The sequence below is a fragment of the Echiichthys vipera genome (genome assembly GCF_963691815.1).
Source record: "Echiichthys vipera genome assembly, chromosome: 3".
Lineage (NCBI taxonomy): Eukaryota > Metazoa > Chordata > Actinopteri > Perciformes > Trachinidae > Echiichthys > Echiichthys vipera.
This window is the reverse complement of record NC_139828.1, coordinates 15028897-15047198: the sequence shown is the minus strand read 5'-3', so window position 1 is coordinate 15047198 and position 18302 is coordinate 15028897. Positions and strand designations below refer to the sequence as shown.

The window sequence follows — 18302 nt, the reverse complement described above, 5'->3', positions numbered from 1 at the left end:
ATATTTTCTGGTAATTACTATACAAATGAAAAGTGCTGAGTATATTCTCATTTTATTAAGAACTTTAATGCAAAAATTACATAACATTCAAGTGCAATTATAGAGAAAATACATATATACTGTATATCCAGCTATACACTGACACATTAACGCAAATGTCGTGATTTACATACAAAACTACAAACCTCAAATGATATTCATTCAAAATATTTCACATCAGGTTTTCTGAGAAATTTAGCAATTTAGATGTGATATCAAATTAGATGATTAGATGATGTAATTTGATATCACAGTATATTAATTCATCATGATAGGATACTCTCTCCTTTAGAGATGATAAATGATTATATTGAATTATCCCCCAGCTCTACATTAGTCCACCTGCTGGTAGGCTCACCTTTCCGTTCAGTGTGATTACCATTCACAGGGCTATGTATCTTGATGCATCAAAATGTTTGATGTAATACATGATTTATTTTTTTGCTGTGACTACTTGATTCTTGTAAAACATAGCGTATCTGTAAAAGTCATATTTAAAATAAACATAATGAATTTACTACTTTTATCTTCTAAGACATTAGTACTAACAAATGGAAGAGATGTGTCCACTGAAAGGTTACATGACATAAAGTAATTTTTAAAACATTTTTATTAGAAACTTAAAAGCACAACTACTCAAAGGAATATCATGACACAAAATCCCAGAGTATAGCATTTCTAAAACATTTCAGAAGTGGTCCTCAATAGAAAAAAAATACATGATTCATGAAAACATACAAATCAATGCAAACAAAGAAATTATAATATAAACCTTCTAGTCCCCTTTGAAACTCTCCCATGGTTCAAACTGCCTCTCTGAAAAGTGACCTATTAACAGTCTCATAGAGCCACCTTAAAAATATATTTTGCCAACATCGTTCCCTGCATCGCAAAGAACCGTTCAGATTGTATCCATCTGTGGTTGCTTTCGCTGAGCCACACTCCCAGAAGCTCAGGAAGTAGCCTTGCTTTGAACGTAAACACAACATACGTTCAGGTCCGTAACATTTCACCATCCAGCTGGTTTGGCCCAGTGTCTTTTTAAAGAGATGATGCTGCTTCAGCCATAAGGAACAATCACTGGGTTTTAAATAAAATAAAACAAAAATGTGAGAATCAGGGTGCATCTAAGAATCAATTTTCCCACACCCCTTACAGCTGTCTGTAAACTAGACACAGATTTAGTTATTCAGACATGAAGCCGCCCCCATCAGCAACATTTTGTTCTGTCTGTGTCAGCCTGAATACTTGGCTTGAGTAAAATTATATTGTGTATTTCTGTAGCCTCTTAGAATAGAAGGGCTGGGTTGCAGAAAGGCTGAAGTGCAAACTGGTGTGTTAAGTCGTGATGCCATCCTTCATCAGAGTCTCCAAATAAACACAGTGTAAACTTCAAAGACCCCTGTTGTTTATAAGCAGTGAGGAGACACAGTGATAATGATGAATGTGCCTCTGATTCTGAAAAGACGTAACCCTCTAAGGATTGAAGGGGAAAAGTATTTGAGGCTGTTTCTAAGGTAAAGAGATGCATCTACATTCTGAATGACTGTATTAAGAGATGTGGGTCAAACAGCAGTTGGGTTGAAGTCGTGCCAGGAGACTATAATAGACCACAGCAAATATAGAGAATAGATTTATAGATAGAGTTGCAATTGAAACCTCAGGCTGTCACAGATGCTTTTCATGTTCTTGGTACATGTGAAGCTTCTGCACAGCAGAAACCCAATATTTTAAATAACAATACACATGTTGTTGATTTAAAAGTGCTACAACACAATAAAAACTATTCAGAGCTTACTCTAAAAAGCATTTGTAACAGCATTCTAGACAGTTAAACTCTCCAGGCTAATGAAGTTTATATGAGATTAAAGGTGCATTAGCACCATATACCAAACAATGTGAGGAACAGATGGGGCACATGACAGCTTGACTGCCATGAGGATTTCATTTGGCTACTATAAATCATGAAATGAAACGAAAACCCTATTTATCAACTGCAGCCTGTGAGGAAGCTCCGGTTTATTAGGACCAAATCACCGGTCTTATTCAATACTTTTAAAAAATCAATATGACATTATACATTTTTGTCTAACAGAGGAACAGCGCAGGCTCGGAGAACCCAAGTGACGTTTTCCGCTTCCTGGTGGAGGAGCGGGTTCAGTGCTGCCAGACACGTCGGGTTCGTTACACTCAACGGGTGGACTACTGCATCCAGCTGCCAGCTCCCATCGAGGCGGCCAGCAATCGAGGTAAAGTAGCCCCTGTGCACACACACATAGATACACACAAAATGTTCAGCTGCAGCAGGAAGCCACAGCTGCCTCTGGTAGGTACAGCTGGCACGACGGCTGGGATCAGGTGGCACCAGCCGCTGGGAGAATCAGCAGGTCCTTCTCTGAAAGGGCAAAGAAGGTCCTGGCGTGACAGGCTGGGAGCTGTAAAGTCTAGAGTGAGGGAGGACACATTTGTCTTTGAAAGTGACCACTTATATGGTCTTGTATAATAAGTTATTGATATAAAAAATGCAACTTTTATCACTTGTTTTTACTCTAATCTGAATATAGTGGATTGAAGAGAGCATCCCAACAGACTGTTTATTAAGTCTGGAATTTTTAAACTCAAAGATTTAGTTGATATACAGACACTATTAGTTATATACAGGGCAAAAAGCGAGTAAAAGAGTATTATCAGAACATTTACTGAAGTTTTTAGGTCAGAGGACGAGGATAATAGAAGGAAATTTCATTTTATATTAATGTGTACACAGAATCTTGAGCTGATTGTGAATCACTTTTTAAATTATTTGCATTATCATGAATGGAACAGATACAAATGAAAATGTAAAAATACAGGACATTATGGAGTTCATCTCAAAGTGTTTGTCTTTGTTACTACCAGAGGAGTTGATAGCATATGAGGCCAAGCGGAGGGAGGCTGAGGAGAACATGCGGGCTCCTCCTGAGCCGGTTAGAGCAAGGATCCCCTTCACCGCCTGCCTGCAGGCCTTCACAGAGCCAGAGAACGTCCCCGACTTCTGGAGCTCAGCGCTACAGGCCAAGTCAGCTGGAGTCAAGTAAGCAAAGGGCCACATGTTCTTTTTTTCATCCTCTTTAAATTAATACCAGTTGCATTGAAAAAATCCCCTTTTTTAAAAAACTGTCATTTTCCTCTTCAGAACGTCCCGTTTTGCCTCCTTCCCAGAGTATCTGATTTTGCAGATCAAGAAATTCACATTCGGGGTTGACTGGGTGCCGAAGAAACTAGGTAACTATCTTTCACCCTTGACCCTGGAATTTAAAGTCTTAAACCGGCTATTTTGGTTATTGTTATGGTTATTTTAAGTATTTGTAGTGCTGTAAATGTCCAGCAGAGGGCACTGTCAAACAGCAATTTACAAGGCAAGTACAGTAGTAGTGAAACTGTACATTTTTGTAAACTCATGAATTGCTTCCCCTGCAGTTTTAGACACAGACATAAACTACCTCATCTCTCAACCTGTCCTTTAAGGGCTGTTGGATTTTTAAAATCCATCTGGACACCAAGATTCACCAAATTCAAATGAGCATCTTAAACTCTCAGTTTGCCCTCATTGCTTTGCCAATACAATCATTGGTTCATATTTGGTTTGGTTCATATCAAGTTTTTAAGTAGAGATGAAATATGCATAATAGGTCGCAGTTGTGTTTTGTGGGTGTTTGAGTGTCACAGACTTAGTTTGATTTGATTAAAAAAGGCCAACATTTTATTTTTACATTTTAAAGGAAATATCAATCCATTTAACAATGCAATTAGAAGCACAATTTATAAATGTGTGTCTTAAGAAAAGAATTTAAAAGGATAAAAAAATCTACTGCTTTGTAGTCATTGCTCTCCCATTGCAAATCTGTGGTCTAAGATGGTACCACAGTTTTCAGGGATTTACAGCAAAGGCTCTGAACCCTATTCACGTGAAAGCATTGCTTAGTTTTGTCTATATATTTGTGTATTCTTGGACAGATTTGAACATAGATGTGCCAGACTTTCTGGATCTGAGCCGGCTGCGTGCCACTGGGCTGCAGGCGAGTGAAGAGGAACTGCCGGACCTCATGCCTCCCATCGTGCTAGCTGAGGACACCAGAGGTAGAGAGCAAGTGTGTGTGTGTGTGTGTGTGTGTGTGTGTGTGTGTGTGTGTGTGTGTGTGTGTGTGTGTGTGTGTGTGTGTGTGTGTGTGTGTGTGTGTGTGTGTGTGTGTGTGTGTGTGTGTGTGTGTGTGTGTGTGTGTGTGTGTGTGTGTGTGTGTGTGTGTGTGTGTGTGTGTGTGTGTGTGTGTGTGTGTGTGTGTGTGTGTGTGTGTGTGTGTGTGTGTGTGTGTGTGTGTGTGTGTGTTTAGTGGTTCTGTTCAACAAGGCAGAGCACTGATTACAACTAGGATTGATCATAAAGCAGGTTGATGGTTGATGTACTGTATAAACACTCAATCCACAAGGAAATGCACACAGCCCGTATTCAGAAACTGTGCCTTTAAACATGCTGTCAGGACTTCTGTACGATTTTGATTTTTTCACAACCGTATTATATTTACCGTCATTCCCTGACTTAAATGACAGTGCGGAAATGCCATGAGTGCAGATGCAGAAGATGCAGAAACCCTGACCAATGAGAGCAGCCCAGGCTTTTTCAGAAGGGGGTCTTAAAGAGACAGGTGTTTCAGACAGAAGGTGAATATAGGTATATTCAGACAGACTCTATGAGATTTTTTAAACATTAAAGCATGTAAAGATTTTTAGTAGAAACAGTAAGGAAATTAGGATCACATGGGACCTTTCAATGTGACATTTTGTACTCTTTTTCATTTCTACTGCATATTTGCAAAAAAACATATTCGGCTGTTGTCAGATTAGGCAGTGCTCCATTTTTCTAGCCCAGAATTCACTTAGATGGATCCCCTGCTCACAAGCTGCCATGACTCACCTACAGTGTCCCACAGGGATATATTTGGTAATCATGTGTGACTACTACTGGGGGCATTTCTGGCCTTCATGTTCAATTTCAGAGTCCTTTCATTAATTTTAAAGGGCATTGTTTTCTCCAAGCACTTTTTTTTCACCCAGCCAAACAAATTGTAACCACTCTCATTAAACACATGAGTGCACAGAATACTAAAACACCTTCACCGTATATATAAGGCAGTATGTATCAGATTGTTCTGAGGTGGAATACAGTGTTGCTTTGAGAACTAACTCAGATGTGTGTTGTTCCAATGCTGCTACCTAACATCCCTTTCAGGAGGGTATTTTTGTGACAGAGACAAATGATCCGTGAAATTGTCTCTAATATGATGTACTGCTCAAAGCCGCCCAAGTTTTCTCTTAAGGGCATATTGAATGGAATCCCACAGGAAAGGCATGCTCAATCAATTACTGAAAAGTTGTTGTGCTCACAGTGTGGCTAAGCTTAATAAGTTATAATGATTTTATGAGATCCCCCTGTAATACACTTCCCTGGGCTCTGGAAATAACCTACTAGAAAGTCAGCGAGTGTGTGTTTTAGAGCACTAAACAGTTTTGTTGTTACTTTGCACGGAGCTGTGTTTGCTTAGTGATATTTAAATGTAGTGCACTTTGTCTGCCTCTCTTCCTAAAAACCTTTGGCTGTCTTTGTTTGTCTCCTCTGTGATTGTAATTATCCTTCCTCTATCCCCCCCCTTCCGTTGTTTGCAAAGTTGAGCTACATCAAGTTATCAGTGTGCTCCTTAATATTTTAGCAGGCATGAAGCACAAAGTGTTCTGTTCCATCTCAAGCTCCAAATTCAAACACAAAAAGGGGTCCAGTCTGCAAAGACACAGTTACATCAGCAGGTAGCCTTTGCTGTGCTTCACACCTTTACACACTCAGGAGGTTTTTTTCTGAGAGCTTTACAGAAGCGTTTAGCTGGCTGCTTCTGGGGAAACATGTTTGTCTGAGTACGCCTTAATATTTCAGAACTGAACGTGATGTGCTGTACCTACCTCATATCTCAAATGACATGAAATTGGCTTCTTGGAAGAATGTACTACCAACTTTAAACTCTTCAGACGGTCACACGTTAGATCTGAAACTACCTTAGGCAGCATTGCCAACACAATCTCTCTCCCAACTCGAAACATACGAACGCTTGATCAGGACCCCTTGGTCTCATGTTTTTAATGCTCTGGCATTATTTCTCAACATGCAGGGAAGCTACTTGTTAGGATTAGGAAAATATTGTGTTTTGGGTTAAAATAAGTATGTTTGTTATGTAGTTTGTGTATGTGACATTAGTAAGTTAAAATAACTACAATAGCTGCCTCCTGGGTAAAACTTTTGTTTGTTTGACCGATCCATCCACTCCGCACTACTTTGGTAGTCTTTATCTCCACGGATTTTGTCGCTCTTTCTACTACAGTATGTCAACTCACAGCGTTGTGGTCAGGGGGAAAAAAAGGCCCGGTGTGCCTTTTCATTTTTCCCGAGGATGGTGACATCATGACCTGCTCCATTGTGCATCTGTATCAGACGCTGAGGGCATGGGCGTGAGAACGGGTTGGCATTGCATATCTTCATCCGACAGCAGCAAGCTATGTAGCTGTCGTAGAGAGCCACAGTGAGATCAGAGCATAAAAATATGTGTAAATATTTTTTGGGATGTAGTAAGTTTCAGGGTAATTTTAATCTCTTATTTTTTCCCCTGTTGACGTCTTTCAGAACTTTCAGAGAGGTTAAAACATTTAGTACCTGTGTATAAATCAAGCTGTTTAAACTGTGAAATGAAAAGAGGTCAGAGGAAATGATGCACTGTTTTCAATGCATTTTTATGTCACGTTTATATGATGGGTTTTGTCAGTTGCATATTAACTGCTGGCCCATTATCCCACCGCTGGCTTCAGCAGTGATTAATCATTGGTCCCCCTTCTGACTCCAAAAGGCTTCAGTGCTTCTCATTGATTCCACAGCAGCACAGCACAAATGTGTTTTCCTGTTTGCTGCTGGAATCACATTATTTCTCATTGGTCTGTGTATCATCCATTCACTTAGTTATTCTAGGCCATTAGGAAAATGGAAGGGGGAAAAAAAGTATCATGGTTTTTTGTGATTCCATTTTTTGGTTTCTACAGCACAGAACAAACTATTAAATAAACCTTTATAGATATTAATTTGTGTTTTGGTTTATATGCTCACCTGATGGTTTTCTTCAAGGTTAGACCTATAGCCACCAAGTATTTCAAAGGAACCATGATCTGTTTTATAGTTTTTGAAATTCATTCATAATAGGAAAGAGAGCGTGGAAGCTCATGGTTAATTGGGTGAGCAAGACAATGAAACTAAAGCTGCGACTAACTTTAAAAAAGTTGATAGTGTTTGATCTCCTTGTATTTCTTCTCCTCTTTCAGATAACTCCATGGGCTCCACAGACTGTGAGTATTTAATTTCTCTTTTACAGGTCTTAGTAATATGTATATAGATGTGCAACGTTTTTATAAGTTATAGCCTTGGAAAATGTATTTTGGGAACCAAGCAATGATGATGAATGCTGTTTAGCTAAACCTCTGACTACATGCACTCGAGCAGGTGCTGCAGCTGCTCTCTACTTCCAGACAAACTTTACTTTTCCATGTGGCTCTGCCTGTCTCAGCCAGACTCATTTCTCTCCTTGATAAATCCTCTCTCATAATAAAGAAACGTCCCCGGGCTGATTCTCTTCTGGTCTCTTTGTTAAATGAGGCCCAAAGAGAGCCACCGCGGATCTGTTTGGTTGGAAGGTTACCAGTGGTGTTGGATCAGCGTCTGCTAAGTTTTTGTTATTAATGTCTGTTTGTCTTGTCCCCAGCTCCAGAAATAGACGAGGCGGCAGTAATGCAGCTGGCGGAGATGGGTTTTCCGGTGGAGGCCTGTAGAAAGGCGGTCTACTACACAGGCAACATGGGCCCCGAGATGGCCTTCAATTGGATCATAGCTCACATGGAGGAGCCTGGTAAGAGAACATCACTGCGTTCAAAGTGAACATATGTATGGAGAGAGAAACAGACCCAGATGTAGCAAGAAAGAGAGAGAGAGAAAGAGACCCACAAAAACACAGCAACCACAGAATTAACATGTTGAAAGATGATGATAATAGAAATATGACTGATGATGTGAATGGTAGCACTAACAGCAGCAATAAAAATTACAAAGAAATGTGACTGGTAGTAAATGTATAACTTTTATGGATGCTTATACGGTGAAATGTTATATGAACATGTATTATGAATCAGTAGATGAGTTTTTTTTTTTACTTTATTGGTTTTTGAACATGCCAAAATTGAATGAAAATGTAGAAATGACAATACAAGAGAAAGAAAGAAATACAGTTTCTTCATTGTTTAACGTAGATTATAGTTTGATGTGTTCACATATAATAAAAACAGAGGATCACTACGGAGTTTAGAGCCAATTGTTAGCATCATTCAGAAAGGTTTGCCATGTTGCCACAATTCATGTTAACTGGCCAACCTGCCAAAAACATTCCTGCGTCAACTATACAAAGCCAAGGCAAGTTTAGAGATATGTCACATCTCCAGTTAAGTTGTCTTTGCATCATTACACAGACTTTGCTTCCCGTTGTGTACTGCAGGTGTTTATCGCTGCGTTTGTGTGTGGGAGATTATCACCTGGAACTTTGTTGGAGCTGACTTTGTCTCTTTTAGACGCTCTCAGTAGAAGAGACGCTCCCCTGAGGCGTTGGCTTGTGTCACTTTTATTTCCCCAGTTGGCTGTAAAGGGCCTCTACAGAGAGAAATTAGAGCAGCCCCTCTGCCTGTTCGTTTTTAAATGGGCCTAATGCATCTGCAGAATGGTCTGCATTCAGGCTCAATAACCTCAGTAAAACACTCCATCCCTGCCTGCTCACGAAGGTTCCTCGCCTTCTTCCTCCCCCACATTTGTTTCATCCTATTAACATCACTTCAACTTTAAAAGCTAAAGTTTTCCTAATTTTAAGATGCATTTCTTTTTGATTGAGGTGAACCTGAGTGCCGCATTTTGCAAAGTTAAACTAATGACATCCTCTTATACGAAAGCAAAGCACGGTGCAAGCAAGGCAAGAATATTCTACTCATTTACAGTAAAAACTGTAGAAACTTCATGGATATCTTTAATATAGGCTGTGATGAGATCTTAAACTGTCAACGTTTATGTCAGAAGTTAAATGATTTGGAAATAATTGAACTTAACATGAAAACATGTTCAATTGTTTAGTTTTTAGTCTTTCGTTACCCTTGCAAGTGAAGCCTTCTTCCTGTCGCATAAAAACAACTGTATTATGGGTAATCGAAAGGACACAAGACAAGGAGGCTGAGATAGATAAGTGTTACACATTTTCATTTATGGCAACGATGGTAATGAAAGCTCTGTTTATGACCACCAGTCAAGTAATTACAGCATGAGTGTCCTTGTTCCTGGGTTGAGGGTCACTTAACTCCCATTTGAATCTGTTGAAAGGGCACAAAGCATTGCAGTTCATTGCAGATGCTATGAATGTTTACTGTTTTTCAGTATTCAAATGTAGATAATGTTTCCTGAATTTATTTTATTATATGCAGTTTTCCAACACAGTAATATCAGAGATCTGTGTTTCACCTTTTACAGATATTTTGTGACTTAAAAATACACGCTAGATCATGGATCATATTGATGAACTTCCCCAAAATTAAAGTGGTGAGGTAAAAAACAACTCTCTTGATGAAACTGCACTTCAAACGTAACTTATTGCCAACAAAACACAAACAGTAAAAAGATGTCTAGAGTCTACTAACTTTCACCGCTAACACAAATATTTTTCATAGACTTGGTTTAAAATAAATGCGTTAAAGAGTTACAGCATCTCATTATCCCCCCCCCCCCCCCCCCCCCTCTCTACTTCTCTCTTTTTCTCAGACTTTGCAGAACCTCTCGCTCTGCCCTCCATGATGGATCCTGTTCCCTCCACCAGCGACAGCCCCATGGGCGGCACCCCGCTGGGCAACTCGCCCCCTGAGGAGAGCATCGCCATCCTCACTTCAATGGGCTTCCCCCGCACACACAGCATCCAGGCACTCAAAGCCACGGTCAGTCTTCTGCCCACTCTGTTCATGTTTTCACTTTGCATAATAATAATAAATCTTTTTTTCCCATAGCTGGCATCGTGCCTCCTTTAATGCATCTTTTTTCTTCTAATAATTTGTTTCTGACAGCTATTTCAAACGAGTGTCAGTCCTCAACATTTGTAATAAAGAGTAGTTTGTTGTTCATCAACCTCAGTTTAAGAGTTTCTACACTTGCTACTGTAAGTTTTTAAACCTCAGGTTTAAAAATCCTCTGCTGCTGTATTGTGGTAACAGTGATTTGTTTTGAATGACCTGAAAAGGAAGGGGAGCTTTTGTGTGCAGCAATGGTCACCGTGACTGAGCTGACAATGGAAACATCACCACCTCCAGAGAGTGAGACGGCGTTAGTCCTTCGTCTGTAACCCACAGAGACAATAAAGAGTTACATGGGGAAAAAAAAGTCAGGAGAAAATCTGAGGATAAAGAACCACCCACACAGTTTGATAAGTGCAAAAACACCTCAGCAACGAGCGATTGGCATCACAGAAAAAAGGAAGACTGTCCTGGTCAATAGAAACAAAAGTGTCACCAGCTCATGACAAGGCTGGAGGTTTGGCATGAAGTTAGGTGTTGTTTGAAAAGAGGGCTAAGAGAGGGCAAGTACTGTCGCTCATAAATGGGCTTGGCTGACCTACTTGTTTGCAACTACAGATTTAAAAGGTCTTACATGTCGGTGTGATTAAAGATGCCTGCTCTACATGGTGTTTACAAATAGTCTCAGCAGCATTCAGACCGAACAGAATCTGCCTCAAAGATACTGCGAGCCATTTTATCATCATAATGCAGAATTATTTTTAATGCACAGTACCAAAGTATCCATTTTTTTATGTGTTTGGATGAGAGGAAATGCAGCTGCAGCAAACTCATTATCTCCCCTGTTTTTGAAATGGCCCCAGATTCTCATGTTTCATATTTCAGACTGCCCCCTCAGCAAAAATAGCACAGTGGACTGTTATTAAGGCACAGAAATAGACATCAGGCTTCCTTGTTTATCATCCCCAATACCACCAAACTCCCTGCCATCCATGATGCTGTTGAACTTAAAAAAATGAGCACATATTCCTCATGAGGGGGATGGAGGTGTGAAGCAGAGAGGGGTCTCATGGCTCGGTTTATTATTAGTCCAAAATTAGGAGGAGGAACTTTTTTTTTTCAACCTCAGCGACTTGACTGAGAGGGACAGAAAAAGCAGGTGGACATTCTCCAGGAATCACACCTCTATTTTGGATTAAAAGCCAACATCCCCAGGGGGAATTTAGCACACACTAAAAAATGATTTCTCATGTTCAGCATTGCCTTTTTTTTTTAGGAACCTAGAAGATACAGTAAGGGATTGAGAGAGATTTGCTTTTATCCTCAGCCCAGATCTTGTCCTCATGTACATTGTATCTGTTCGCCATGTGTCTTCTATGTGCCAATATTTCCTATTACTACGGTTGTCTTTCATCCCATTATGCATCAGAAAGGAGGATTTTCCTAGTAAAGGGCGGTGGCACCCTACGGTACATGTTCAAAACACCAAATGTAAAGGATTTCTTAACTGGCTAAAAGCGATTTATCCAAACTCAAATATCTGAAAGCGACAAAAATGCCCTTCAGTACTGATATATTAGAGGTATTCTGGTTTTTAATGACAATGAACTTCCATAGTAAACTTGAAACGTTCTTTCAGAACAATAACCTTGAACGAGCACTGGACTGGATCTTCACCCACCCAGAGGAGGAGGAGAGTGATGCCCTTTCAGACATGGCCGACACAGAGCCAAATGACAATACTTTCTCCAACGCCAACTCACACAGTGACTCCACACTCTCCCCAGACAGAGACGCGTCGGGCCCGCGGGTCAAAGACGGACCAGGACGTGAGTGACTCTGCATGACTGATTTCACTGATTGTAGCTGGTGCATCGATCTTGAGTTTATTTGTTATTGCAGCCTGTCTGTGAGTATATTGTTACTGGTCCGTATTTAAAGGTACATCAAGTAATGAGAGGTTTACTTTTAGCAACCTCTGTTGGTGGAATCAAACTGAGAGTAAGCTTGGTGTAGAGATCAGGCAGAAGAGTTTAGCATATTATTATGTTCATTTACAAGACAGCTTAGTGAAAACGGTCTGCCATAAAACCCTGTGTTCTGTCGCGGCTCCTGGCTCCACACTGTGACAAGGCTGTTTGTTTGTTTCTTATTGTAAACGTCCAACCAGTATTTTTTTTAGAGTCTATAGGCGTGTTTCCACTAGCCCTATAGAGTGGCCTCCCAGAAAGTTTCAGGGCACGCCCTTGTTTCAGGGCACGCCCACCTTCACTCGCCGTGTTTCCATTACAAAACAAAAGGCCCGAGAGGGATTTACGAGACTCCAGAGGTAAGGTATCACTCTGAATGAGTTTAGAGCACCGGTGATTAGCTGATCAGTGATACACCGCTCTTCCTCTAAGTGAGAAATACAGAATAGTTGTCGTTTGATTTAAGGTATGAGTGTGTGTGTGTGTGTGTGTGTGTGTGTGTGTGTGTGTGTGTGTGTGTGTGTGTGTGTGTGTGTGTGTGTGTGTGTGTGTGTGTGTGTGTGTGTGTGTGTGTGTGTGTGTGTGTGTGTGTGTGTGTGTGTGTGTGTGTGTGTGTGTGTGTGTGTGTGTGTGTGTGTGTGTGTGTGTGTGTGTGTGTGTGTGTGTGTGTGTGTGTGTGTGTGTGTGTGAAAAAGGGGTGGCAGATTTTCTGAGGCAGCTGCCACCTTTTGCATCTCAGAAGACCTGCCACTGCACAACAGCGAAAATAAAACTTGATTTCCTCCACAGGGTCAGCGCAGCCAAAGGGGGCATTTAGGCTTTTGCTGGGGTAACTTTAGCCCTGCCTTATGCATGTCTCTGAATGGTGTTTAAACTATCACACACAATTGTGGGTGAAAATTATAAAATTCCATCAGCAATGCAAAAATTCTTGCTTTTATTCATTTTTAATTGACTATCTCCACTATTCGTTTATACAGAAGCATATTCTGACCCTGTTTACTGGTCACGTTGGTAACCACTCTTGCAGCAGGAACAAAAGATTAAATATATAAATATATGTACATATATACTGTATAAATATATATATATATTTTAAATGAAGCTGTAAAATATTGTATAATCTATAAATATAGCTGTATGTTTTATCTTTTTGATAATTTTTTATGCTGTGCTTGATCTGTAACATAAAGGCATTGCCATCAGCAACTGCCCTTTTATCTCACTACATCACCTGTGTGGAGGCTTTGAAAGGGGTCCCTATAGCCAAAGCACGTATGCTGATGCATGCCTGGTGTTTATATGTCCTTCTGAAGCTGATATTCCTTTTTCAGGATATGAGCTGTTTGCCTTCATCAGTCACATGGGAGCATCCACAATGTCTGGACATTATGTTTGTCACATCAAAAAGGAGGGAAGGTGAGTTGCATACTTTACTTTGCTTTATATTCATTCAGTTCATTGTGGTAAAAACGGACAGCATATTGTTATTAGGGATTTTTTTGGTAGTCACATTAACCTCTTAATGTGTCGATGGCCAGCCGACAGCCTGATGACTTTTTGTCCTTCAGAGACTGTAGAGCGTTCAGTTTGTGTAGAGTGTAAGTTGGTATCACATGAAACCAGATGATCTAAGGAATCTATTGGTACCAACCATGTCATGCTTGTCCCTTGACCTCTCATCTCAAGATATCTCAATAAAATTAGTTTTGAGTACCCATGAATCCCCCTTTACAGGAAGCTATGATAATCCCACACAATTTGAGGCAAGAAACATGCAGTTTTTCTCATGCTGTACAAATTTGTTATTTTTGTTTATTTAAAAATGGTGTATTTGAACATTTCTGCATACTGGGGCTTTCTAAAGAAGTTCAATTATTATCTGTTAAAGCATTTGCCACCAGAAGTCTGAAAATGAATTTATAGAAATTGCAGGAACAGTCGTTTTGTTTTAAGACTGACTGGAAGAAATAAATTGCCTCATTTCCTCCGTCCTCCTCTGTGACACTTTGAAAACCTTTCACACTGTAAAAAACATTTTTTCCACAAATGTTCTTTCTTCCTGTAGGTGGGTGATATACAACGACCACAAAGTTTGTTTGTCAGAAAGACCTCCAAAAGACTTGGGCTACATCTACTTTTACCACCGACTGTCTAGCAGTTAGACTGAAGTTAGCGCCCCACTTCCACCGTGCAACCTTTCAAAGAACCGCAGTCTTTCACCTCGGAGACTGGCAGACAACTTTAATAACAGCCGCAGTGAAAACGATGGAAATAACCTCTCAGACCAGCTGCTCGCCTTACCGTGATGTCATTCAGGAGCAACCAGGAAATGTGGTCAGAGAAGGAAAGCAATGTGCTTTTTGTGCATTTGTGTTATGTTCTGCTTTAAATGTGTATCTCAGTGTTTATGTTTAAGAAAATACATTTTCCTGATAAGGTAGGGGCAGAGGGACGTGTGCAGTTATCACTTCTGTACACAAAATAATGTTACATATCAGATCTCATTGTTCCTCCTCTATGCCTTCAGCTACTGTGCCAGTATTTTCAAAGTGGTACATTTTATAAATGTATATTAAAATTGCTTCACCGCCAGCCCTGAAATGCTCTGAAACGGCAACAACAAACAAGAAATGACTGCTGCTGGTGGCTTTGCATTTGACTTTGAAATGAACTGAGTGAAAGAATGTTTTTCATCCCCAGGAAATTGAAATAGCATTTAGAATTAAAATGTTTTTGGTGGACACAGAGAGAAATTACCAACATACTCTATGGTCAGACTGAAGGAGAGCGCTAAGGAGGCCATGAACAGTTTGTTGAGTTGGTTGAAATATGGCTCAGACATGCTGCCGTTCTACCTGGAGAGGTAATCCGGCTTAGTTATCAAGATAGAAGTATTTTCCTTCCCTGGAAGCACTTTTTGACTAAACCAAGTTGATATTTTGCAGCGAATGTAGTTAAAGTGGACTATTATTCGCCTGCTATAAGCAATTGAATGTAATACCTCAAATTTCAACTTCAGTACTGCTGATCCTATAAATCCTTGACTTGGCTGTATTGCCATTCATTGTTTTCTAATATAAGCAACACTGTGCTTATCCTGACATTGCAATCAAATCATAAGCGCAGTGAACTTATTCCATTATTTACCTCGCCAAAATTGCAAGATATTTTCATAGTCAGCAAAACTCTCAGCTTCAGCTACAGATTCAGACAGACCCAAAAGTTACAGTAAGATGAACGTTTTCCTTCCTAATTCATTTATGCATCAGATTCGTTTTCATGTGTAAAGCAATATATGCAACCAAATCTACTCTTGAACCTACTGTATGATAAAAGGTGACCTGGAATGTATAACTTTATGGTGCTCACTGCATCCAAAACCTCCTGTTCAGCTTTAATACTCGCAGTGAACATACAACTGGCCCGTTTGCTGTAGGCACTATAAATAACCTCATGCTGGAATAACCTACCAACCTTTGTACTCTTCTCATTTATATGCTCAGTATGTTCATAACGTGCCGGACAGATGAAACGTAGATATTAAATGGTTGTATGTAAAATATTTGTGAAATTGCAGCCTCTTACTGAATCATGTTTTATCTGTTGCAAATCAAAAGGGCAGAGTAATATTACAAAGTGTTGATATATTGTCAGTGACACAAGCGCTTAATTCCAGGAAGTGACTTTGGCATGCGGTGAAACTGCCTTTCACTCAATGGTGCACTTTTGGGTGCATATTTTAAAGGGGAGTCCTGCTGAAAATAGACTTTCCGAATGTTACAATATTCTGCAAATGTCAACTGAGTGACAATCGTATAACAATAAAATGGCATTTTCTAAGGGGGTTGAAAGAAACAAAAGGAGACATATTTTACTGCAAATCTGATCAAAACCTGTGGAAGGTAGTCTAGGAATAAGATTTTCCTTTAGAAATATCTTTCAACAATCTCAGGTAATGCTTTCTAAGAGAGTCATACGACTGTCTTTCCTTTAGGATGAAAAAGTCTTTATGTTGGCTTTTGGATAGACATTCATTTTGCAGAATAAATTTGAATTTCAGCGCTGCTCCCCTTTAACAGCCCTGTGCCTAGAGCGAAACCGATTATATCTCGACCTCTCGTCTTCATCAGATACTACTTGATCAACTGCTGCAGCGGCGTATTCGCAAAGGTCTCTCTATGCAAGTCTTGTGTTTCTGCCATTCTTCCTGTAGAAAGTGATTCTGTCAGAAACCAAATGTATCCTGTCAAACGCTGGTCTGTATTCAATGTTTCTGCTCCTCATCATCAGCGAATGGGTGATAAACTTGTCGTTTTGCTCAATGATGTTTAGTCATAAGTGTCTTCAGATATTCTGTGCAATTCATTTTATTTCTCTGCACCTTTTGTTCGCCCCGTCCCATCCTCGTGATTACGCTATCGGGGTTTTCGTTTCAGCTTTCTCTCTAGCTCGTTCTCTTCCATTCTTTTTTCTCTGCGTTGTTAAAAAGGTTCAATTTGTCACAAAAAGGCTTTTTTACTCTCAGCATGTGCACTAGACATTGACATTTAGTCATTTGGATTGTACAATTGTACTTTTGTGAGTTGTATTCTCTTTTTGATTTAACTAAATGTCAAAAAAAGGTTCTTCACTTGTTTTTACTCTGTTGCCTTATTGCAAACAAGTTTGTGCCAATTCTGTAGTTTTCATTACATAGATTTTCCTGAAGGAATTATTTTAAGTTGACTTTTGTAATGTATACGTTTATCCAAATGTGGCTTAGGTGTTTGTGAATAGAGTCATGACAGTATACTCAGTGGCACTGTTTACTTCGTTGTTGGATAATTAAATAAACTACACATTTGTTGAGACTTTGCTTCTTTGAGAATGAACAGTACGCTGCGATTCAAGTGTTTTCTTTAAGGAAAATAAAGACACAAGAGCATAGAATATATAACAACAGTTTATTTTAAAAGATTACTTTCATATTGTATGTTTCAAAGGTGCTAATGCTTTCCTTGTGAGTATACAGGGAGAGTAATATCCATTATAGTAGGTGTTTCAATAAGCAATTCATACTGTATATAAAGTATATAATTTCTAAGTTCATTCATCAAAATATTTTCTTCATAAGTCTGATGCATCGATAAATAAAGCAGAACCAACTGCCTTTGTACACATGTTGAATTAAAGGAGTAAGGAAAGAAACGTATACATGTACTGATAACCTTTGTGAACCCCAATCAATGACGGTGTGAAAACTTGATATTTAATGCAGACAAAAACACATAAAGCAATAAAAAATGCTTTATAAATATAGAGAAACAAGGTGTTCAACATTGGATAAATAAATACAAAGCATCTGCAGGTCTTGAAAAGTCTTAAAAAGCATTGAACTCAATTTCCTCAGAAAATAGAAGATGTTAAAAAGTCTTAAATATAATTTACTAAAGTCTTAAATAATCTCGAATATTTTCTTGCCTGCTGTAGGGAGTAATAGTAGTTGTATTTTATATTTTTCAGTCTGTCTTTATTTCACAACACCATTTTCCCCAATGAGTGTCATGTCTGTCAATAAAGAACAGGTAAGAGCCAGTCATGTGATTGGCTGTGGCGTTGAGTGGACAGCCAATTACATAACTGGTTACAAGAAAATATAAATTACCTGCAAAACACTGTCTTGTCTGAAAATGCATGACAAATATGTGTATATATGTATATTTACCGTATATATATATTTTTATTATTAATTGATTATTTAATAATACCTTATTTATCTGTTATTGTAACACTTTGGGTCTCCATATATAAAGCATTTAAGCCAAGCTTTTTAGTAGTTTTAGCTATTTTAATACTGAACATATTGATTAAAATGTTTTTTAAAGAGACATTAAACTCCACATCTGTTTACTTGTGTAACCAAAACTAGTGAAGATGTAATGCTAATGCTGTACATAACTATTAATAGTTTACAGTAGCTCTATGAATGTGAGAGTGACAATTTATGAAGTTGAAGTGTGATCAAGTTTTAACACTAAAAAGCAGATGCTGTTAGATAGCTCTATTGGCTGGGGTTACTGAAAAATGTTACCAGTAAATTCATAATGTGTAGAAGCCATAATTACAAAATGTCTTGAGAATATAACTATGATTAGTCAG

The 18302-nt window shown here is 39.1% G+C and overlaps 1 protein-coding gene across 3 annotated transcripts in view; it reads left to right on the top strand.

Annotated features, from left to right (window-relative positions):
• Positions 1 to 17012, top strand: part of usp13 (ubiquitin specific peptidase 13) — a 33185-nt gene extending 16173 nt beyond the window's left edge. For all 3 annotated transcript variants that reach the window (XM_083940613.1, XM_083940612.1, XM_083940611.1), the window contains exons 12-21: positions 2135 to 2288; positions 2938 to 3112; positions 3215 to 3303; positions 4036 to 4158; positions 7429 to 7452; positions 7866 to 8009; positions 9950 to 10119; positions 11831 to 12020; positions 13496 to 13580; positions 14230 to 17012. In XM_083940613.1, coding sequence (XP_083796739.1) covers positions 2135 to 2288; positions 2938 to 3112; positions 3215 to 3303; positions 4036 to 4158; positions 7429 to 7452; positions 7866 to 8009; positions 9950 to 10119; positions 11831 to 12020; positions 13496 to 13580; positions 14230 to 14326 — 1251 coding nt within the window. In that variant the 3' untranslated portion in view covers positions 14327 to 17012. The remainder of the gene's footprint in view (positions 1 to 2134; positions 2289 to 2937; positions 3113 to 3214; positions 3304 to 4035; positions 4159 to 7428; positions 7453 to 7865; positions 8010 to 9949; positions 10120 to 11830; positions 12021 to 13495; positions 13581 to 14229) is intronic.
• The last annotated feature ends 1290 nt before the right edge of the window (positions 17013 to 18302 follow it).